The 24,605-nt window shown below is 31.8% G+C and overlaps 1 protein-coding gene across 1 annotated transcript; it reads right to left on the reverse strand.

Annotated features, from left to right (window-relative positions):
* Window positions 1-383: 383 nt before the first annotated feature.
* LOC109056018 (inverted formin-2-like) lies at window positions 384-22,932 on the reverse strand. Its single transcript, XM_042768260.1, has 16 exons — window positions 22,662-22,932; window positions 16,673-16,815; window positions 15,632-15,693; window positions 15,446-15,548; window positions 15,207-15,292; window positions 15,002-15,102; window positions 13,661-13,731; window positions 11,056-11,181; window positions 10,100-10,170; window positions 9,605-9,725; window positions 9,366-9,530; window positions 8,193-8,295; window positions 6,803-6,955; window positions 4,805-5,203; window positions 3,568-3,621; window positions 384-1,737 (listed from the first exon to the last, which is right to left on the reverse strand). Exons 1-15 carry the CDS (start codon window positions 22,930-22,932, stop codon window positions 3,569-3,571), a joined length of 2,028 nt encoding a protein of 675 aa, XP_042624194.1. The 3' UTR covers window positions 384-1,737; window position 3,568.
* Between the last annotated feature and the right edge of the window lie 1,673 nt (window positions 22,933-24,605).

The following is a 24,605-nucleotide window of genomic DNA, read 5'->3' on the forward strand; positions in this document are numbered from 1 at the left end:
TACGGGATGTTCCGTACTATGTGCAGACCTCATATCAAACCATTTTACTGCAGCGTTTTTGAGATATGAGACTATATGGTGCTTCAGAGGGCTATAAAGACCCCATTTCTAATAAGCAGAATAAATGAATGGTCAGTTCTTATACGGGATGTTCCATACTATATGCACACCTCATATCAAACCATTTTACTTCAGCATTTTTGATATGACCATATGGCGCTTTAAAGGGCTATAAAGACCCCATTTCTAATAAGCAGAAAAAAACAATGGTCAGTTCCTATAAGGGACGCTCCCATACTTTATGCACTCCTCATATAAAAACATTTTAATGCAGCATTTTTGAGATATGGAACATTATTCTACTATAGAGGCCTATAAAGACCCCATTTCTAATAAGTAGAAAAAGCTAATGGTTAATTCTTATACGGGGCTTGCCATACTATATGCACACCTCATATTGAACCATTTTACTGCTTTTTTAAAGTAAATTTAAGTAAATTTTTAGGCTTGGGTGCTAGCATCAGTGACAACAAAGCACTATTGATTGGTTTCATTTAACTTTGGGGCGTGCAAGTCGTAAAACATCAGCTGATACAATCAATACTGATTTTACGCAAGTAATCATTTCAGTTCATGGATGGAAGCGATGGAGACATATTACGCTGTTTACAAGCGCAGAAAGTTAAGGATAAGGAGGAAAGCTGCGAGTTTGATCATGATCAGTGTGTTTTGGTCAAAAAAGTCTTGTTTTGGTGCACTTCATCACAACACGTCTAATAACGATCACGTGTTCGGCGAGAGGGTGGGGCTTCATTGTTTCCTACAAATGCAATATAAACAAATGCAGTATTTGACAGGAATCCTGTCACTAAACGTTTTGTACCCAATTTCAACCTGTATTCAAATAGTCTAAACAGAAGCAGAACAGTCGGGAGAGCGCCATCAGTGTGTCAATCATTTTGTCCATTCGGAATTGTGAATTTGTGATTGGCTGACATGCATTTGGGGGCGGAGTTTAGAAGTGAAGGCGTGTGATTGAAGACGAAATGCCAGAAATTTCAAATTGCAATGAATGTGAGACTGTGTGTTAACGAACAAACCCCATAATTGACTGCACATTTTTATTTATATATAATTTAGAGATTTTCTTGATGCAAATACATACCGACATAAATATGAAAGTCACACTCAAATGAAGATACTAAACAGTCCAGCTCAAACACTGCAAGAACAAAAAATAATTATTTCTGTAAAGAAATTACACTAATATTTTCGAAATGATATGATAATGCACTAATACTTTTCTGCATAAATGCCAAACATCATCATAATATATAAAGCTTACATTCAGAGCAATATTAATAGTTAACAAGTTATCTTAAAGGTTTGAGAAACACAGCAAAATCCATAATTAGCCATTTTTTTCTCTCCTAACCACACTCAACTGTAAACAAAGTTTTGGTCTCTCATAAATGTATCTTACAGTGTGCAAATATTTAAAACAGTTTAGTTCAAATCTAAAGATTTAGTATTTAAAAATACATTTCTTTAAGCCAAACTCAAATACACAGTGTACAATGTGTATTTCTTTGAACTACGCCATCCGTTGCTCCTCTGCAGATGAAACAGAGGCTCTGATCTCATCCAGTCCAGAGAGATCCAGTGAAATAACAGGATCACAGCAGGAACAGACTCAACTTTTCCTTCTCCCTCTTGTTCTCCTTTTCCTAGAGCTTCCTGCAACACGAGGGGGAAAAAAAAGTTTAAACTTTGAGTGCCGACATCAGGCATCGATTTAAGAAGATCAGCACTGAAGGAGTAGTTTCAGTGAATGGGTGCCGTCAGAATGAGAGTCAAAACAGCTGATAAAAACATCACAATAATCCACAGCACTCCAGTCCATCAGTTAACATCTGGAGAAGACAAAAGCTGAAACAAATCCAGAATTAAGACGCTTTTAACTCAAATACATAGAGTCTATAATCCATAATAACACTTCCTCCAGTGAAAAAGTGTTCTGGTGTGAATCAGGAGAGAAATCTGCACAGATCCAAATCAGTCCAAAACAGCTTTAAACCTTCTCCAGATGTTAACTGATGGACTGGAGTGCTGTGGATTACTTGTGGATTATTGTGATGTTTTTATCAGCTGTTTGGACTCTCATTCTGACGGCACCCATTCACTGCAGAGCATCCATTGCTGAGACACTGATGCAATGCTACATTTCTACAAATCTGAAGAAACAAACTCATCCTAATCTCGGATAATCTGAGGTGAGCACATTTTCAGCAGTTTAATTTTTAGATGAACTATTCCTTTAACTTATAAAGTAGCATTAGAAATTGTATCTTGAGGGATTGCTGAAGTATACATATACATATATATCATGGCTGATATTTAGCAAAAAAATAAATAAATAAATAAATAAAGCAAGTCCAACGTCTAAATGCTCCCATTCAGAACAGAGTGTTCTCTGTTAAACACAAATTATTTGCTAATCTTGTCGTTTAGAGTCTATTCTGTCAGCTGCACAACTGGACTCATTTCTAAACTATTTGCTTTGTTTATCTTTCATTCTTCACAGACAGACAGATTAAAGCCCTGTTTAATCATGATGATGACCCTAAAACATGTCGGGTCAAAGGTCACACACTCTCACTGATCAAGTGACCAGAATCTTCACGTACCTCTGCTGTCAATCATTTACTGTTAAGTCATTAAACAAAGATTTTGCAATGTGATTTACACTGGTATATTTATCTATTTACATGAATATACACTCCTGTTTGGGGTCAGTACGTTTAAAAAGAGAAAGAAATTAATACTATTATTCATCAAGGACGCATTCAATTACTCAAAAGTTAAAGTAAAGACATTTATAATGTTAGAAAAGATTTCTATTTCAAATAAATGTTCTTTTGAACTTTCTATTCATCTGTGAATCCTGAAAAATAAAATGTCACGGTTTCCACAAAAATATAAATGTTTTCAACATTGATAATCCGAAAAATCATCATATTAGAATGATTTCTGAAGATCATGTGACACTGAAGACTGGAGTAATGATGCTGAAAATACAGCTGCACATCACAGAAATACATTACAGTTTAACAGATATTCACATAGAAAACAGCTGTTTTACACTGTAATACTATTTCACAATTTTTACTGTATTTTTGATTAATGCATGCAGCACTGGTGAGCAGGAAAGATTTAATTCAGAAACATTAAAAAAAAAAAAAATCTTAGACACCAAACTCGTGTTAATTAAGAGAATAATGATTCTCTGGTTAAAAATACAGACGAGCAGATATATTATTGTTAACACAAAGAAATGGAATCAGTTATGAGACACAAATCTGATTTATACGAGACAAACCACATGTAAAGAAATGATTCAACAGTCTCTCGTGACGAAAGAGAGGAGGTTTATTTGAGGAACAACCCACAGCAGATCCCCACGAGTTCATGAGACAGATGTTAATAACAGAGCTGGACGACTAGTTAACACACGTGTGTAAGTAGAGAGGACTGGTTATTGCTCGGTGCGGTTAGTTCTCTACCTACCTCACTGCAACACACAGCCCTTTACAGAGCGTCCACTCCCTCTGTTACCCTCCACTTCAGAGGGTCAAAGAAAAAGAGACACGCTGAAGACATGACTGACATTTGTTTCAAGCCTCTGTACGGCATGAGCTCTGCTTCTGACAGCAAACACAATACAGAGCTCAACACACACATTAACAAAATGACAACAAATGAAGATTCAGTAACTTGAGATGCCAAGAAAATGTCCAGGTCATATCGCACCCAAAAATCAAAAAGCCTATTTTTTTAGAACAATTCATATTTTAATTGTAGTAATAAGAATTTGAATGAAAAAAAAATGGGTTGGTTGAAAAATGTACAATAAAAATATTTAATTTAATATGTATAATAATAACAACAATAATATGTATTGATGTATAATAGATAAATTAAATATTAATATATTTTCACTTGTTACTTTGTGACTTAGTTTAATTTTAATTGTAATAATAAGAATTTGAGTGGGATTAAATAAATAAATAAGGGTTGGTTGAAAATTTATAATAAAATATTTAATTTAATTTGATATGTATAATAATAATAATAATAATAATAATAGCAACAACAACAACAACAACATGTATTGATGTATAATAGATCAATTAAATATATATTTTCACTTGTTACTTTGTGACAGTTTATAGAATTTGGTTGGATGGGGGTTTATATAAAAATAATTCATATAAATAAATAAATAAATTTGTATTGGTTGAAAAAACTACTACTACATTATTGTGTGTATATATATGTATATATATATATATATATATATATATATATATATACATACACACACACACACACACACACACACACACACACACACACACACACACTCACACCATGTAAATAACTGTGATAGACAATTGTATATATGTGATTTAGAAAAAGTAAGAATAATCTTATTTTTCTTTTTTGTCCAAAAAATGACTCCTATTTTCTTTTGATCTTGGAATGGACTGTGACTTGGACTTGATTAATAATGAGACTCAAACAATCAGCCAAATATTTGTGGGACTGCGAACTGCAGAAAATGCATTCGAGAATTTTCCAGAAATATTACAGCAGCTCGACTTGATGTTAAACATATAATAATATTTTAATAACTCAACATCGGCTTTATAAATAAAACCTTTATGGTGTTTGCAAACCAAGATGTTTTAGAGACACTTTCGATGCTGAAAAATTACCTTTATTTGATATATAAATAGATTACCTTCGTTATTGCCTTTTTTGTTTCTTGGGAAGAAATATTTTTTGTTTTCAGGTTTTAGCGGGGCGGGGCCTACAGCAGGAGTGGGCGGGGCTTGTGACATCACTCCGTCCACATCATCACACGCCTGCTGTATTCCAGACGAACCGCTAGCGTCGCCATCCGTGCGATGAAGCGGCTCGTCTGTATTCTTCACAGAGTCACTATCACAGACGGGCTCGCTTGTGTTCACTGGAGTCACATGAGCGTCTGCAGACCTGACGTTGTGCCCGGTGTTGGCCGTGGCAGTGTCTTGTGTGTTGTGTGTTTCAGGAGACTGATTCGCTGAGGAGGCTTCAGCGCTGGGTTTGGTGCGTTCTGGAGACGATCCAGCTTCTTCTCTGACAGACCTGACACTTGCTGCTGAGGACGAGAAGAGACGGGGTTGTTCAGGAAGTGCGTGTTGAATGGAGATGAAGCATGAAGCACAGCCAGTGTTCTTTTCAGCCTCGGTTGAGTCTTTAATTTACAAAATGTGCACAACTTCTCTGCAGAATGATGAGTTCTGCTTGTTCACATGCAGCGTACAGCTTGCGTTTGGGTAGTTGACATCAGTTTGTGATATGCAATTTTTCTTTCGTTATTATTATGCATGCTGTTCCTATAATTTAAGCATCTACATGGAATAGAAATACTTCCAAAAATGTGTCACACTGCAGGACCATCTGAGATACACTAGTGATAGTAAATAGGCAGAGCTGCACGATTTAGGAAAAATAAAAAATAAATTGCGATTTTTCTGATAACAAAAACAACAATAATAAATACATTATAATGTGTTCTTTAATATATAATATTATATATTAAATTATATAATATAAATAATAATAGTACATTATATATGCCAATGATTATATATATTTTTTTATTTTTATATTGTCATATAAAAGTGTATGTATATATCTCATTGTTATATTTAATAATTATAATAATATAAAAAAACTATACCTCATATTATTAAACAAAATATTAAACAACAATAAATACATTATCATATGCTCTTTAATATAGAATATTATATATTAAATTATATAATATAAATAATAATAGTAAACAATATATATAATATATGCCAATGATTATTATTATTTTTAGTATTTTTTATATTGTCATATAAAAGCATATATGTTATATTTAATAATAATAATAATAATAATAATAATAATAATAAACATCAACATTATATTTATAAATAATAATAATAATAATAATAATAATAATAATAATAATAACTATATCTCATTATTGTTAAACAAAATATTAAACAATGATAAAAAATAAAAATAAACCATAAACTATTTTTTTTTTATTATAAAATAATTTATTGTACAGTTTATTGCAATTTATTTACTGTACATTGTACTGAATGTAAAAACAAATATTTATAGATTAATTTTCCGAATGTAATTTTCCAAATGTTTATTTTAATTGAAACCGGCATGTTTTGAAGCACTACGTCATATTGCGATTAATCATGCAGCCCTACACAAAGCTGAATAAAATGGTAAATAACCTAAAAGTAATTGTCTCCATTTATAGGATATAAACAACTTTTCCTTAAACATTCTAAAAAAAAGATGTTGAAACAATTAAATAAATAATGTCAGCTACCCATAAGCTGCGGTTTACAGCTTGTATTTACAGTTCACATTGACATGCAGGTTTGTGGCATGTGACTGGTGTGAACAACCAATCAGAAGCAAGGATGAGGGCAAGCGGCTAAGCTGATTGGTGGAGCAGCAGGGCATGAGGAATCAGGTTTAAAGGGGTCAGAAACTTGTGACACTTTAATAGTTTCAATAAAAGTTCTTTCTGGACTGCAGTGAAAGTTACAGTCTGTTTTTATCGAATAATAAATTGAGTCGGGCCCCTTCAGTGCACTCACTACGCGAGAAAGCGGAGAAATAAACACGAACGCTTCAGATTTTTGCACCGCAGCCGCTTCAGCGCTGATGTTCTTACCGGACGCTCCTGTATCTCTATGCATTGCACTAGAAGAGGCACTTTCCGATTCGCACCTGGGACGAGTCTTTCTCAGAGTGAAACCCTTGCGAATGTCGGCCAGGAGCTGATCGATGATGCAGCCGTCTTCCTGCAGCACCACGCCTCTACGGACTGAAAACAGAGTTCTGTTAGAGATATACAAGAAGAAATACTGGAAGTGAATATATAACATTTAGTCCCATTAACGGTTCATTAAAAATTAATTAAAAAACAACTTCACTATTAATTAATATTAAAATATTGTAATAAAAATAGTTTTTAATATATTGTATTAATATTAAAATATTTTAGTATCAAATAATATATATATACACAATGTATTAAAAACTATTTTTAATTAATATTAAAATATTTAAAATATTTTAGAATCAAATATATATATATACACACAATATATTAAAAACTATTTTTAATTAATATTAAAATATTTAAATTATTTTAGTATCAAATAATATATATACAATATATTAAAAACAATGTTTTAATTAATATTAAAATATTTAAAATATTTTAGTATCAAATAATTTATATATATTCTTACCTTTTTAAAATTATAGTGTTTTAATGAAACACTTTAATATTACACTTAATAAAATATTGTAATATTAAATAAAATATTGTAATAATAAAACACTTCAATATGAAGCTTAATGAATATTCAATTGTAGTTTTACAAATATTTGTTTCATATTAAAAATTACTTTAATATTAACTATATTTTAATATTACTTAGAAATCATTCATTTTTAATTAAAACAACTTTAATATTAACTATTAAAACATTTTACCATTTGTTAAGGTTTTCAGTATTAAAAACAACTATATTTTAATGTTAATAAAAAATAATTAGTTTAATTTAATTAAAAAAAGTAATATTAAATAAAAATAGTTGTTAAATTAATTAAAAATGAATATTAACGACTATTTTGATTAATTAAAACCATTTTAATATTAAACTTAATGAATATGTAAATACTGTAATGTTAAAAATATTAGTTTAATATTAAAAACAACTTTAATTAGTATTTTAATATTAATTAGAAAAGCTTTTATATTGACTTTAATATTATTAAATAATATTAAAATATTTTAATATTAATTAAAAGATGAAACATTAGTTTTTAATTGATCAATGATGGAGCTGTCTTCCTGCGGCTGCACTGAGCCTCTTCTAAATGGAAATGGATTTCTATTAATGATGAAAGCGGGAAATATTGGAAGTGAATCTGTAACATCTGTATTCTTCAGCATCACAGCAAAACAAAGCATGGTTTATCTGCACTGAATGTGATGAGAATGACACAAAACAAACTCAATAAACAGACAGGAACAGTTTGTTACGACTCACTGATCTTCCCGTCTTCTCCTTTCTGTCTCTTGGATTCCTCCTCCTGCAGCTGCTGCTTTCTTTTCTCTGCTTTGGCCGCTTGTTCTTTACGGATCTTGTTTTCCTACAGAAGGAACAACATTTCCTGACCTCTGTGACGTGAACAAACCACTCAGTGTTGTTTAATTATAAATGAAATAATATAATATTTTGTATTAATTTTAATTTTTTATTTTTGTATATATTTTTTGTATTTTAATTTCATTTAAAGTATTAATCATTTTATTTAATATTTATAGTTAACATTTATTTCAATTAATGTAATGTTTTTAGATTTTCAGTTAGCGAGAGCCATGCATGCGGTAATAAACTTGATTTTTACATTTCCTTCACTATAATGTTATACAGCTGCTAAAGTGTTCAAAGTCATTTGAAATAATTTAAAAATGACTTTAATATTAACTGTACATTTTACAATTAATTACAATATTTTTCCTAATATAAAAAACGATTTCACTAATAACTAGTTGTTTTAATACTAATTATAACACTATTTTAATATCAGTTATTAATTAAAATGACTTTAAAATTAATATTAAAACACTTTAATATTAATTAAAATAAAATTATAGCAAAAGCAACTTTAATATTAACTAGTTATTTTAATATTAATTAATGAATTAATATGTTAATATAAATTCTATAATTAGCAGTTTTTAATTAAAATCGCTTTAATAATAACTATAATCAATTTTAATATGAATTAAAATCAGTTCAATTTTAAGAACTTTAATATAATAATTTTAACATTAATTTAAAAAACATTACTTTTTAAATAATTGAAAACAACTATTAAGTATTACTTAAAATATAGTATTATTAATTAAAAACATTTGTTTTTAAAAATTAAGATTGTCATTAAAAATATTAGTTTTTAATATTAAAAGCAACTTTAATATTATTTATTCATTAATATTTTAATATCGAAAAAATGTTGTTTTAAATATTACAAACAACTTTAATATTAAATGATTTCAATATCAATAGAAAGTGTTTAATTGATATTATTATATTATTATGATATTCTGGTCTTTAATGTGTGTCAGTTCAGGTTTAGGGTTTAAAAGTGTTTTCATCTGAGCCCCACGAGGAAAATATAACGGGTTTATTTGGTGCATTCTATCTCTCTCGGACCTTCAGGGCTCTGATGAAGAGCTGGCGGAAGGTCTTGATGGTGCTGAAGAGCTCATCCAGCGAGAGCTGAGACACGTCTTCACACAGATACTGAGCCAGATCACCCTTCCTGCTGTCCATGTTGGAGAAACGCTGGTCCAGAGCTTCACACGCCGTCAGGTTCTTCTGCACAAACACCGCAGGAACATCAGGGACATCACAAAGCTGGAAAGAGAAGCTGTTTTGAGTGTAAACCGTACCTCGATGAGCCCCGAGAACTGCTGCTTGACGTCCTCGAGCGATGACGAGACTTTCTTCTCCGCATCCTTCAGTCTCTTCAGAAGGTTATTGGTTTCGGCCTGAATCGAGTCCAGATTTACACTGAAAGAACGATTGAAAGTGATTGAGAAATTACTGAAGCTCGTGACACACACACACACACACGTCTGGTTTGCTATCCTTGTAGGGACTCTTCATAGGCTTAATGGTTTTTATACTGTACATTCTATTGCCCTACACCTAACCCTACCCCTTACAGGAAACAAAAAAAAACTTTACTTTCTCAAAAAAAAAATCGTTCTGTATGATTTATATGCATTTGTACCCATGGGGACCTCAATTTATGTCCCCACCATGAGACGAGTCCCCATGAGTCTGTGTGTATTCAGGTTTAAGTCCCCACCAGTATATTTAAACCTACACACAAACACACACACACACACACACACTCTCTCTCAGATGATCCACTGTTTTACCCGGCTGCTTTCTCACAGGCCTCGATGTCATCTGCAAGCTCCAGCAGCTCTGGATGGTTTAATTCAGCTTCCTGGAAATCACAAAATCCATTTCAGAAAGCAGAGTGTAACCAGAGTAATTCATCCAAAAATAGGATCATCATTCTGACCTAGAAAAAGTATTTATTCTGCTAAAGGACATATATATAAAAAAAAGATTAAATAACATGGTATAAAAGTGCTTGAGTCTTAGGAAATTTTTTTTTTGTCTTTTTTTGGAGCTTGAGAGTATAAATCCAACAGTGGCTCTGAGATTATATAAACAAAGACAAAATATTAATAAAAACATTAGTTTTTAATTAAAGACTATTAAGTATTAAAATTTTAATATTTAAAAACATTGCTTTTAATATTAAAACAACTGTCCAATATTTAAAAAAAAATATTTTTGACTAAAAAATACAAAATCTCAATAAAAACTCCCATTAAAATATCCATTAAATATTCATAAAAAAATAAAATAACAAACAAACAACTTTATATTTATACAACTAGAATATTTAAAATGTTAATATAACTTTATTGTCTTATTTTATTTCAAGTAATGAAACAACAAACTAAATGAAAATGTGAAATTGTGTCTTATTTTATTTCAAGTAATGAAAGGTTTTTTATGGTTTCAGTTTAAATGAAGTTTAAATGTATTTAATTATTTTAGTACTTTAGCTTAAACTAATAGAAAATAAGAAAGTTAATGTTCATTTTATTTTAAATAATGACTTTTTTTAATGATATTTAACATTTTTTCATTAAAAATTTTAGTCTATAGCAAGGGACTGCACATTTCAAATTTCAAATCGAATTCTAGCTACTGAGGTGTATTGCCCATCTAATATTTGTTACTTTTTCTAACTACTAGTTTAAACAGTTAAATTAACAAAAACAAAAAAAACAAATCAAGCTTAATTGTATTGTACCTCCAGGATGTGATGTAAGAGTGTGATGCGGCTCTTGTTTGCTTTGGTCTCTGTGAGTTTCAGCAGGGAACTGATCTTGAATCCCTCTGCGTTTCCTGTGTGGCTTCCCTGGCAAAAAGGGAAAAACTGACAAAATGAGGAACTAAGGCACTGCAAACACAGCAAGTTTTCAGAGTGATTTGGGCGTTAGAGCCACAGACGCCTCTTGAATCTCTCTCTGCTGCTCAGAGTCCAACAAAATACAACAGCTTTCCATCAAGAAACGTCATCAGATATGAAGAACTGGAACGTCATTGAGACGCAGACCCTGTGTGGCCACTGATCAATAAAAACTCAAACTAACAGTTCTCATTTTGCAAGTTTCCTTCCGTTTTAAATATGTTTTCTTTGGATTGTTTCAACATATAAATTATTAACTAAACCAAATAACACATTCAAATATACCATTTGTAAAATAAAATATGTATTTTTATTCATTTGTGTTTTCTGTAAGCTTTTCGGTACCTGGAAACACAGCTCTTACAAAAAAATAAAACTGTGGTTATACAAAAAAAAAAAAAAAAAAAAACAGCTCTTACAAAAAAATTTTACCATGGTATTTGTAGTAAAACTGTGGTTATACAAAAAAAAAAAAAAAAAAAAAAAAAAAAAAAAAAAAAAAAACACATGGTTACTACACTTTTTTAGTAAAACCAGTTCATTTTCTTAAGGGATTTGTATTTATGTATAGGCCTACTTTTTCTTTTTTCTTTTTGTTTTTAGAACTGTATGCTTACTGTCTTTATGGTTTGTTTTCTACTGTTTAATAAAACAGGAAATCAGAGAAAAACATGATTCGCGAACACGCTCCGAAGTCCCGATCTGAATCAAATGATTTGCGAACAAGCTCCGAAGTGCCGATCTGAATCAAATGATTCGCGAACACGAGACCCGACCTGAATCAAATGTCCGCGATCTGCATCGAAATGATTCGCGAACAAGCTCCTAAATCCCGATCGGAATCAAATGATTCGCGAAGAAGATCCCGAATCCCGATCTGAAATCAATTGATTCGCGAACAAGCTCCGAAGTCCCGATCTGAATCAAATGATTCGCGAACACGCTCCGAAGACCCGATCTGAATCAAATGATTCGCGAACAAAGATCCGAAAACGCTCCGAACAAGTCCCGATCCGAATCAAATGATTCGCGAACAACGCTCCGAAGTCCCGATCTGAATCAAATTATTCGCGAACAGGCACCGAAGTTCAAATGATAAGAAATGATTCGCGAACAAACACACAATACACGATCCGAATCAAATAACTGAATCAAATGATTTACAATACAAATGATTTACAATACACGCTCCGAACTAAGCAACTAAATCAAAATCATAAACAAAAGATTCGCGAACACGCACCGAAGAAATGATTCGCGAACAAGCACCGAAGTCCCGATCTGAATCAAATGATTCGCTCCTAAGTCCCGATCTGAATCAAATGATTCGCGATGTCTTTATGGTTTGTTTTCTACTGTTTAATAAAACAGGAAATCAGAGAAAAATGATTCGCGAACACGCTCCGAAGTCCCGATCTGAATCAAATGATTCGCGGACTTCGACCAAAGAATGTAAGCTCCGAAATGACTATCTAAAACAACCCAAACTCCAAAACTCAACCAATTGATTATCTAAAAAAACCACACTTCGACCAAATAAATCAAATGATTCGCGAACACGCTCCGAAGTCCCGATCTGAATCAAATGATTCGCGAACAAGCTCCGAGGTCCCGATCTGAATCAAATGATTCGCGGACAAGCACCGAAGCCCCGATCTGAATCAAATGGTTTGAAGCAATTTGAAGTCCCGATCTGAATCAAATGATTCGCGAACAAGCACCAAAGTCCCGATCTGAATCAAATGATTCGCGAACAAGCTCCGAAGTCCCGATCTGAATCAAATGATTCGCGAACACGCACCGAAGAAATGATTCGCGAACACGCTCCGAAGTCCCGATCTGAATCAAATGATTCGCGAACACGCTCCGAACCGCGATCGAATCAAATGATTCGCGAACACGCACCGAAGTCCCGATCTGAATCAAATGATTCGCGAACACGCACCGAAGTCCCGATCTGAATCAAATGATTCGCGAACACGCACCGAAGTCCCGATCTGAATCAAATGATTCGCGAACACGCTCCGAAGTCCCGATCTGAATCAAATGATTCGCGAACACGCACCGAAGTCCCGATCTGAATCAAATGATTCGCGAACAAGCTCCGAGGTCCCGATCTGAATCAAATAATCACCGAACAACCAACCAAAACCAAATCTTAAAAAAAATTTTTGAAGCAATTTGAAGTCCCGATCTGAATCAAATGATTCGCGAACAAGCACCAAAGTCCCGATCTGAATCAAAAGATCCAAAATCCAAGCGATGTCGAAATTTGAAAATGAATGGCCTTTTGGTTATTTATACAAATAAACATATTTAGTTTGATCAAAATTATTGCTGGGGACAATTTAGTAGCGGCTGGATATTGGGAGGGACATGTCATAGCGTCTCTTCTAAATGTTCTGCCTTTGATGAAGAACAAACTCGTTAATTGTGATTTTCTTACATAGTTGAGAAAGTTTCCAACGCTGAGGATGAGTTTGCAGAAACTGGGCAGCAGTGAACTTTTCCTGAGATCTGCGGGCGACACACTTCTCTGAGTTCAAAAATGTTATTTTTGGGTGCATTCATAAATTTTGCAGAAACATGAATTCTGTGTGTGCTAATAAATACTGTACATTAAACAAAAACATCTGAAAAGCATTAACAAATGCATTGATGTTTGCAAAATTTTGTGTGAACATTTTTTTTTCAAGTATGTGAACTTTTAATTTGCAAAAAGTAAAATTTAAACAAAAAAATATATTTTTATATAAAAAAAAAATTTTAATATATATATAAAAGTAAATATTTAATATATAAATATACGAACAAATCTAAAAATTAAAAAAAAAATGTATAACACTAAACAAAAAGCGAACAAATCTAAAAATTAAAAAAAAAACATACACAAAACAAATACAATAAATACAGAAAACAAAATTAAAATTTACAAAACAATAAAATACAGAAACACCACAAATGAAAGATGAAAAACTAAAATATATGAACAAAAATACACAAAACAAATGAAAACACAAACAAATTAGCTAAATAAATAAATAGATAGAAAATAAAACAATAGATAAATTAAATACAAAAAATAAAATACACAAACAACATAAAAAAATAAATACCCAAAACAATAAAATGCACAAACACAAAACAAATAAAAAAAGAAATAAACTAAAATATGAATAAAAACAAACAAAAATAAAATACACAAAACAAATAAAACAAAACTAATTAGCTAAATAAATGTATAAAATAAATAGAAAAGACAAAAACAAAACAATAGATAAATTAATAATAAATACAAAATATAAAACAAACAAAACAAGTAAAAATACAAACAATACATTATTAATAAAAATTGCATACAAAAACAAAACAAATAAAACAAATGAAAAACTAAAATATGAAAAAATAAACAAACAAAAATAAAATAAACAAAAAACAAAACAAAAATTAGCTTAAAAAATAAATGGATAAAATAAACAGAAAAACAAAACAATAGATAAATAATAAAATACAAAAAATAAAACACACAAAACAAATAAAAATACACAAACAATACATTATTAATAAATAAATTAGATACAAAAACAAAAATAAATAAAACAAAAAATAAAATGCAAAACATTAAACAAAATTAATTAACACATAAATGAATTCATTTTTTAAAACGTGATCTCTCACGTTGCACAAGAATCTGACTGAAGGTTTCAAATCTTAAACTGCCTCAGCTGAAGATCTTTAGGAGCAGAAGGGTTTTACTGATCAGCGGTCAGCGGTGGTCAGTACTCACTCTCACAGGCCGTCTCCAGCAGCTCCACCTTGGGCTTCAGGATGTCCAGCACAGACAGCGTCTCCTCACACAGCAGCATGCACTCAATCCTCAGCTGGTAACTGATGACGGACCAAACACAAACTCAATGCTCCAGAATACCTTTCTCATGCACACACAGCATCACAAGAACAGTGTGTGAATCTGGGTTTTAGTGACTCTTTACCAGGGTACAGCCAGCAGTGAGAGGTAAAAGCGGTCCACTTTGGCCAGTTTGTCCGGATCTCCTTGAAAGGATTTTAAGTTGTCAATCTGGAGAAGTTAAACGCAAGCAGGACAGACTGCAGATTTACTCTGACACACGTCAAAATGACAGAAAACACCGATTGTGAGCTTCTCTTTTATTTGCGTCAAGGTCTATGAATGTGAGATACTTGCAAATGATCATATTTCACAGGGAAGTACCTCGTGTTTTTCTGGAAGCAGTTTCAGCAGCTGTTTTAGGGACTCGACGTCAAATTTCGAACAGTCTCCTTTCTGCAGCATTGACACGAACTCTTCATTTGAGCTGTTTGTGAGTGAAACAAACAACACGTCTCATCACAACCTCACATAAACGCACGCTAACCAATCCAAAACGTCTGATCTTACCACTTAAACTGCTTCAGAAAGATATTCAGGTTCATATTCTTCTTGGCGTCAATGAAGGAAATCTGAGAAATATGAGAAAATGTTTTATTTGTGATTTATTCATCAGCGATGTTATACCATAGGCCCTTTGAAATCTTATTTTTTCACAAATTCAGAAAAAATCTGTTTTTTCACAACTTAGTAAATTTTTAGTAGTATTAAAAATAATGTGTAATTAATTCTAATCATAGGACTTTTAGTAGTATTAAAAATAATGTGTAATTAATTCTAATCATAGGACTTACACAATTTAATGATTTATTAAGTGCTTACATTATATTTTTACATTCCATTCCAATGAAATCAATTTTATTTTTATCACAAATTCCATATGTATTCTTTTCCAAATTCTGTTTTTTTAATCATGAGACTTCTGAAATCAAACATAATTAAAATTAAACATTACACTTCTACAAATTTTTATCGAAAAGCATGTGTAATTAATTGTAATCATGAGACTTCTGCAGTTTAACATTTTTCAAATGACATTTTTCATTTCTATGAAATTGTATTTAATTTTTTTCTCAAATTCATTTTTTTTTTACCCCAAAATTCCTTGCTTTTTGTTTAAATTTTTCTGGATTCCATTTTAATAAGTTAATTAAAAACAACAAAAAATATAAAAAATTTATTCAAATTAATATATCACAAAAAAATACAATTATTTTTTTACAGTAATATAGCCCTATGAAATGCATTTTTTTCCAGAATTTCTGCGTTTTATGATTTGATACAAACTTATAAAAAAAACAGTGGTAATAAATTATTATCACTTTGAGAACTACATTAATTTTTAATTTTAATAATAATTTTATTAATTATTAAATTAATTATTAAATTTTTTTCATCCAGAATGAGTGATGTCTGGATTCTGTGATTCAGTCTGCGTTTTCTGCATAAAAGGAATCATAAGGCTCTATATTCTAAATAGGACTTTCCTTTTCCCTCAGTCTTCAATCGATGATTTGTATTTGTTCAGTCGTCCTCTGAAGGATCTCTCACCTCCTTGAGCTCTTTCTTGAGCGGCGCGGCGGGGCTCTTGTCTTTGGGTTCGGTCAGCGGCAGACAGAAGAGCTGCTCGATGCTGCTGTAATTGGGCTCCAGCTGAGATTTGCTCGTGACAGACGCCCACATTGAAGGACCGTCTACAAAAGAACAACATACACTCAAACATGCGCTGTGTGTTTGCACTCAGAAATGCAAGAGCTGACAGAAAGCATCACTTCCAGTCTGATTTAATGTCATAATCTAAGCTGATTTAATGAATGCTTCTGAGATTCACAGTTCAGTTTGAGGCACTTAGCAATTATATTATCCATGAGCGGAAACGGATACTCTTAAATAATTATACTTTTGGACAGACAGAAAACCTAATTAAAATCTACACATATTTCTGGTGATTTTATGGTACTTTCTCAACTTGTTTATCATGCCTGATGTTTCAATAAAATAAAATAAAATGTTTTCTGTATGGCCACATCAAATTCAAAGGAATTTGAATTATTTATTCTGTTATTTTGCTCTCAACTAATTCAGATAAACATGCTTCTAAATTAAAACCAATTAAAAATTAAAAATTAAAAACCAAACCAAACTGTGCTGGGCAGTTTACACTCCTTTACTAAATAATGAATGGCCTGCCTATTAGAAGTGCTATTTTGTTACCATTGATACACTATTATTAGTATTATTTAAAAAAATAAATAATAATAATAATTATATAAAAAAAAAAAAATTAAATATAAATTTTTAGCCTTTTCTTGTTGTCAAAAATGTCTACATATTTAATTATGGAGTTTTAGTTCTTTAAGTACATTAACTTAAACTAAAAAAGAAAAAGAAAAGAAATGTAGCCCTCGCAACTACATGGAATAAAAGGTTTACTTTTTTTTATATTTTGTTAATATTTTTAATTTGAATTATTATATTATATCTATATCTGCATATTTGCAATAAAAAGCTAAAATTAGCTAAAAAAATGTTTACTTTTTTGTTTTTATTTTTAATCTAGTTGCATATATATATATATATATATATATATATATAATATATATATATATATATATATATATATATATATATATATATATATATATATATATACAGGGTTCCCACTCTTTCATGAACACCAGATTCAAGGACTTTCAAGGACTTTTTAAAGTACCATTTTATTAAATCAAGCACCTTTGAAATTCACACCCCCAGCACATAACATCATGAAAGTCCTCACTGTACTTACCATTTCACTTACACTTAATATTACATAAAGAAATGTCAGAGTAATTAATGATGTTTTGAATGTGTAGGTTTTATAAATTTAAACCGTTTTAGACAGTCTTGTTTAAAGGACTTGAAATCCATTAAATTCAATACTGCTAATATTCAAATGCAGTTTCTGAAATATTGATCAAAAATGGCGTAACACTGGTTTTTGCTGTAGTTCTTGTACAAAATTACAGCAAAAACAAAAAAAAAAAGAGTTTTTAAATTTAAGAATGTCTCAATTTTTTAATTAATAAAAAGCTGCTAAATGTTGTGATAACATTTATTACAATTATTTTGTAAATCTCTTTTTATTGTAAATCCCATTGAATTTGCACTTTCCCGGCATTGAGACTGATAGCCTAATTAGCACAGCTTCTCCATAGGTTAATGCACTAGACTTTGGGATTGGGTTCCCGCGGGACGCAAATCTCCGGTTAGGGTAAAACCCCCGCTACCGCGAGATTTGCCTATTTAAATACCCCGCATATTGAAAACGGCTAAAATGATGTGCGAAAATTATATGCCATATACGGGAGCAGGACACACATTGCAGGAACGCGGGAGGTAGGCTACAATGGGGCTAAAGGCACACCTTAAGAAAAACTGTGCTATTCACTGCGCCTAAAATATGTTATATTTCAAAATAATACATTACAAAATAATAAATGCAAAAATATGTTTGTATTGACTATTAACGGAGCAACTGATTTTGTGTGTGAAAATAAACAATTCAAGTTATTTGTTTTGTTTAAAAATCCTATAAATGTATGAGGTGGCAAGAGGGGCCTTTTACCCAGCACGGGGTAAAAGGCCCACAGAGGACCATAGATACAATACCTTAAGCTAAAATATATATTTTTTTTGTTTGTTTTTTTTTTTTTTTAATAATGTTTAAGTTAATACTGTTCAAAACATTCACTTTAGCAGAGTTTGCAACTATTTTCTGCACATTTTGAAAAATATAAATATTTTTGTTCAGTCTGCATATAGGCTTTTTGTGGCATATCGCCGAAAATAACTTAAATTACACTTTCAGTTTTGATCGTACAGGTAAGAGCAATACATCAATAGAATCTGTAAAAGGGTCTACTTTTATTTGTATAAAACACATAATAAGAAAACTTTGGGCATTTTTAAAATAAAAGAAAACAAACAGAGTGCGCTGTCTGCAGCCTTTGTCTGCGTGATCTTCATTTAGAAAATACGTTATTAAAATGAACTGAAACTTAACAAATACTCTACAAAGAGATATGAGAGGATATTTCTATAGAAATCTTGATATGTCTACTTTTAAACTAAGCAAGTTTTTGATCGACAACAATATTAAGTAATAAAGTAATCCATATGAAACCAACGCAATGTCCAGTCTTTTACGTCTCCCTTCATAACTCTATGCGACCCACGCCCAATATTGATTCGCGAGTCGGGGTTTTTTCCAACCCGCGGGTCCCGCTTTTATGAAATTATTTGGCCCGCCCCAACCCATCCCCGTAAATAAAGTAAAATTTCCTTACCCGCCCCAACCCGACCCGCAGGGTTATGAGGCAGCCCTATTATGATTCAGTTATTAAACTGCTCAGCTATTTTCACTTCAGCACCGCATTTCTCACACACACACACACACGCGCGAGGATTAGCGCATTTAGCCGGTGAAGTCTCTATCCACAAAAAGACGTCGTACATCGTCTGCAGATATAAGGTTTTTCATTGCACTTTAACAAGTAATCTGAACGGCCTATATATGTGTAATATTTAAAACGAGCCCTCGCTAACTGAGTTTAATGCCACAGTTAGAATGCCGTGTTAGAATGCATCTCATTCTTGTTTCTGTGGCGGGTGCGTCGAGCTCGTCATGAGGCACGCGGTCCCCGGAGCGTTTGTATGACTGATGCATCAGTTCAATTCAACACTACCTTCAAATATAATTACCTGTTTTGAATAGCCTACTTTATATTTAACGTGTTTGTTTATGTCCACCCATAAAGTGTTAAACTGTTGGACTGCAGATGAAATCTACTATTGATTTTCACCGTTGACTGACTTTGCAGAAACATTTAGACTGATAACTTCCGTGCGCAGATGCGGCAAATTTGTCACAGGACGCGCGATATGACAGTTGCGTCCGACTTCATATGACCTAGCCGTTTTTAAAAATACAGTATTTTATATTTAACGGTTAGTTATCTCTCTCGGGCACCTGCGCGGTTTAAAACACCAATAGAGTTATGCTATGACAAGAACAAAGAGTCTCTTCTCTTGCTCCACCCGTGCACGATAAATATTGTGTATCGTCGATCTGATCTGATTTGAAAAATCACCATATCGCCCAACACTACAATATGTTTTTTTGTTGTTGTTGTTTTGTTTTTAATGACCCGCCCCAACACACCCCAATTAATAAGTTACAATTTCTTTAACCCCCCCCCAACACCCGACCCGCGGTAACCCGCGCATCACTACGCCCAAGAGCTAAAGATATATAAACATCCATGTGAATGCGCGCGGGCGCTTAACATTATTAATATCATGTTTTTAACTATGATGGTTCATTCTAAACATGGTGATTATCTCCAAGAAGGACACCCAACATAATATGGTATTTAGCATCTGAATCTAATCATATTATGTCAACAAATGGAAAAGTCAGCAGTATTAATTATCATGTTAATCACGCTACAGCGGGGGGCGCTTTTACCCCAAATACCATACAGACATATTCTTTCATTTAAAAAGCGTTGCTTTTAATTATCATAATCAAAAATCATAAAGAAGACCTTCAAAGCTATTCTCATTTAATCAACAACATTAAAAAAAAAAAAAAATATATCATATATATATATTATCTATATATATATAAATATATATATATATATATTATATAGATATATATATATTATATATATATATATATATATATATATATTTTCAAGCAATCACAGAATCAACTTTGCGCGCTGCTGCGCTGAACGCGATCGTGTCAGATATCAAACAGATAACCCCCCGTGTTTTGTTCTGTTTTTGACAGAAGCACATATCGGACAATTTTAAAAATATCAGCGTAAACAAAACTGATTTCAAATTTAATTTAAGCACTTTCAAGGACCTATGTTAGTTTTCAAGTACTTTCCAGGCCTTGAATCCATATGTCTGAATTCAAGTACTTAATATTTTGAACTAGATTTTATTTTTACAATTTTCAATTTTCATTTTAATTTAATCTAAAACTTTAATAATTTTTAATATTTTGAACTAGATTTTATTTTTACAATTTTCAATTTTCATTTTAATTTCAGCTAAAGCTTTAGTAATTTTGTCATGTTTATCACTTTTTTATTTTATTTATAATTTATTAAATGTCTATATATTTGTAACTAGCTGTAATAAAATGTCTACATTTTATTTTTGCTAGGATTTTCAATTAGATTATATTTTTTATATTAATGTTTTAATAATTTTGTTTGTCATTTTTATATGTCATTATTATTGTGTTTGTCATTCTTAATGTCTATGTTATTTGTACTGAGTTTTAGTTTAAACTAACTGTGCAGATTAATGTTTACAACAAGCTGATTAAAAAAAAAAATTGATTTTGCTAATATTTTTTCTCTGATGAAAGACACATGTATAGTGATAAAAAAGCCAAAATATTAAAATGTCATTTGATGAATATTACAGAGTAATCCGCTTTTTTTTTTTTTTTTTTTTTCAGATTCAGAGTCAAATTACAGGGATGTAAAAATGACTTCATCAAAATCTGTTGACTTTAGCATCTTTGTTGCATTATGTGCCAATGGTGACCATTCAAAAATGGAGAAACAGCACAAATCAAGCATTCCTGTAACCAAAAAATTAATAAATATAACTCAAAAATTATCAAATAAAATCTTAATGCTCCACAAACTTTACTTTGAGCATCTTCATTTTTAAGGCCCTTCATTAATTTTTTTTCATTCATTTTTAAGGCCCTGTATGGTTCGGTTCCAGAGATATTGGAATTGTAATATGGCTCCGGGAGTAAATCGTTAAAATGCACAAAAAACCAAAAAAGCCAAATTTTGTAAAGTTTGTAAAAATATAATACCTCTTCTCTTAAAAATATGAGCATCTGAAGAATAAATGTTGAAACTAGAAATGTATCTTGTTTCCTTCTGTCAAGACAACTGCATTAAACATACCCATCTGAATGCAACAAATACTCTCCAAACAAAGCATGCATACAAATAAATAAACAATAAATAAACATACAACAATATGATTTCAGATTCTAGTTTTTAATAAACTTTTCTTTTGGAATCGTAAATTTCATGGCCCTACATTGTTCACTTCCAGAGACATGGGGATCTCAATTAGGCTCCAAGGCCAGATTGTTGAATATTACCCATTTTCAGTGGTTCAAAACCAGATTTGGCCACTTTGTATGAAGCTGATACTTATTTTATTTAAAGAACAATTTTTGAAGAAGAAATAATGTTAAAATTAGAATTGTATCTCTATCAAAACAATTTCACCGAACATAGCTGTTTGAGTGCCATAAATAATCTTTTTCCATGACATTTAATATTTTGGGTTTCATCACTATACCTGTCTATCTTTCTTCAGAAAAAATATTAGCAAATCTAAAACCTCCTACAGAGATTTACTACTGATCACAGAACCGGCTTTACTGACGAGATGCACATGACTATCACAACGTGACTTATCCTGAAGCGTTCCTCACGGATCTCACCGGCGACGGCTCTGGAGTTCAGCTTCTGCCAGTTCAGCTTCTTCATCCGGAGCGAGGGATGAGGGCCGCTCCTCACCGGCGCCGAGTAACACTGACCAACCGGGTGAAACGTCCGGGCCACGACCACATCACCTGCTCCTGGAGGAGGAGGAGGAAGAGCTCCCATTCCTGGAAGAGGAGGAGGAGGAGGAGGAGGAAGAGCTCCCATTCCTGGAAGAGGAGGAGGGGAGGAGGAGGGGAAGAGCTCCCATTCCTGGAAGAGGAGGCTCATCCTGGAGGAAGAGGAGGAGGAGGAAGAGCTCCCATTCCTGGAAGAGGAGGAGGAGGAGGAGGAGGAGGAAGAGCTCCCATTCCTGGAAGAGGAGGAGGAGGAGGAGGAGGCGCACTCATGCCAGGTAAAGGTGGAGGCGGTGGGGGACCTGCAGAAGCCATTCCTGGAAGAGGAGGAGGTGGTGGAGGAGGATGCATCGATGCTCCCGGAGGAGGTGCAGCTCCTGTTTTGAGAGGCACTGCTGAGATGGGAGGAGAAACCATGTTGGGTGGAGGAGGTGGAGGAGGAGGAGCAGTCTTTGTGGAGTTGCGAGGAGGTTCCTGGTTTTTGGCTGGTTTGCAGGAACACTCCAGTGTGTCCTCTCTGGTCTCCGTCTGTACGGCTTGATTCTTTCTTTTGGATTCGTAACCATCGACCTCATAAGAGCCTTTGGACGATTCCTTTGTGAAGACGAGACGCTGCAGGATCTTCTCACATGAGTCCATCTCAGCTGAACTCACAGAGAGAGAGAGAGAGAGAGAGAGAGAGAGGAGAAAAATATTCACATTTTCATCAGTACATTACAGGACAAATGAAAAATAAACACACAAGCAAATAAATAACAACAAAAAATAAAATAAATAACTACAAATTAGAATTTTTTTCCTTGTACATTTATTTGTTTATAAAAAAACATTTATATGGAAATAAAATAAAATAAATTAATAAATATAAAAAAAAGAAAATAAAAAAAAAAAAAAAAATTAAAAAAAAAAAAAAACAATTAAGAAAAAACGAAAATAAAAAAACAAATATACAAAAAAAAAATTAAATAAAAAAAAAAAAAATAAATAAGCAAATATGAAGTAAGCAAGTAAATAAGTGTAAGACCTTAATACGTTGGTAAATATAATATATAACTTAAGTAAATAATCAATACATTTAAAAAATAAATAAGCAAGTAAATAAGTACATAACTGAAGTTAATACGTTGGTAAATATAATATATAACTTAAGTAAATAATCGATATATGTAAATAAGCAAGCAAATATAAAAGACAACAAGTAAATGATCAAATAAATAAAATAAGCAATAAAAATAAAAAATAAAAAATAAAAAACAAAAATAAAATAAAAAAAAAAAAAGACTAAAATTAAATAAGCAATTAAATTTAAATATGTAAATAAGAAAGCATAAGTACATTCAGTTAATATATATGAAAAAAATTTAAACAAGAGATTAAATAAGCAAGAAAGTGATGCAAAGTGATGCATGAGTGATATATATATACTCACATACACACACACACACACACATATATATATAATATATATATATATATAAATATATCAATATATATTATATATACACAAGTAAATAAGCAAGAAAGTGATGCAAAGTGCATAAGTGATAATAATATTATGTATTAGTAAGTAATAATAGTAATAATATATTTAAAAGCAAGTAAAAAAATAAAATAAATAAGTAAACAAAGCAAGTAAATAAGTACAAGTAAATAAATAAAATAAGTACAAGTAAATAAATAAATACCATAATATTGAATGATTGCTGTATGTCACAGTAATTACACAAAAAAAAAATAACCAAAAAATAAATAAACAAACATCCACAACTATTCAACATGCCCCTTAGTTTAAAAAAAAAGGATCTGTATTGATTTTGACAGCCAGCC

Source organism: Cyprinus carpio, chromosome A12, assembly GCF_018340385.1.
Source record: "Cyprinus carpio isolate SPL01 chromosome A12, ASM1834038v1, whole genome shotgun sequence".
Taxonomy (NCBI): Eukaryota; Metazoa; Chordata; class Actinopteri; order Cypriniformes; family Cyprinidae; genus Cyprinus; species Cyprinus carpio.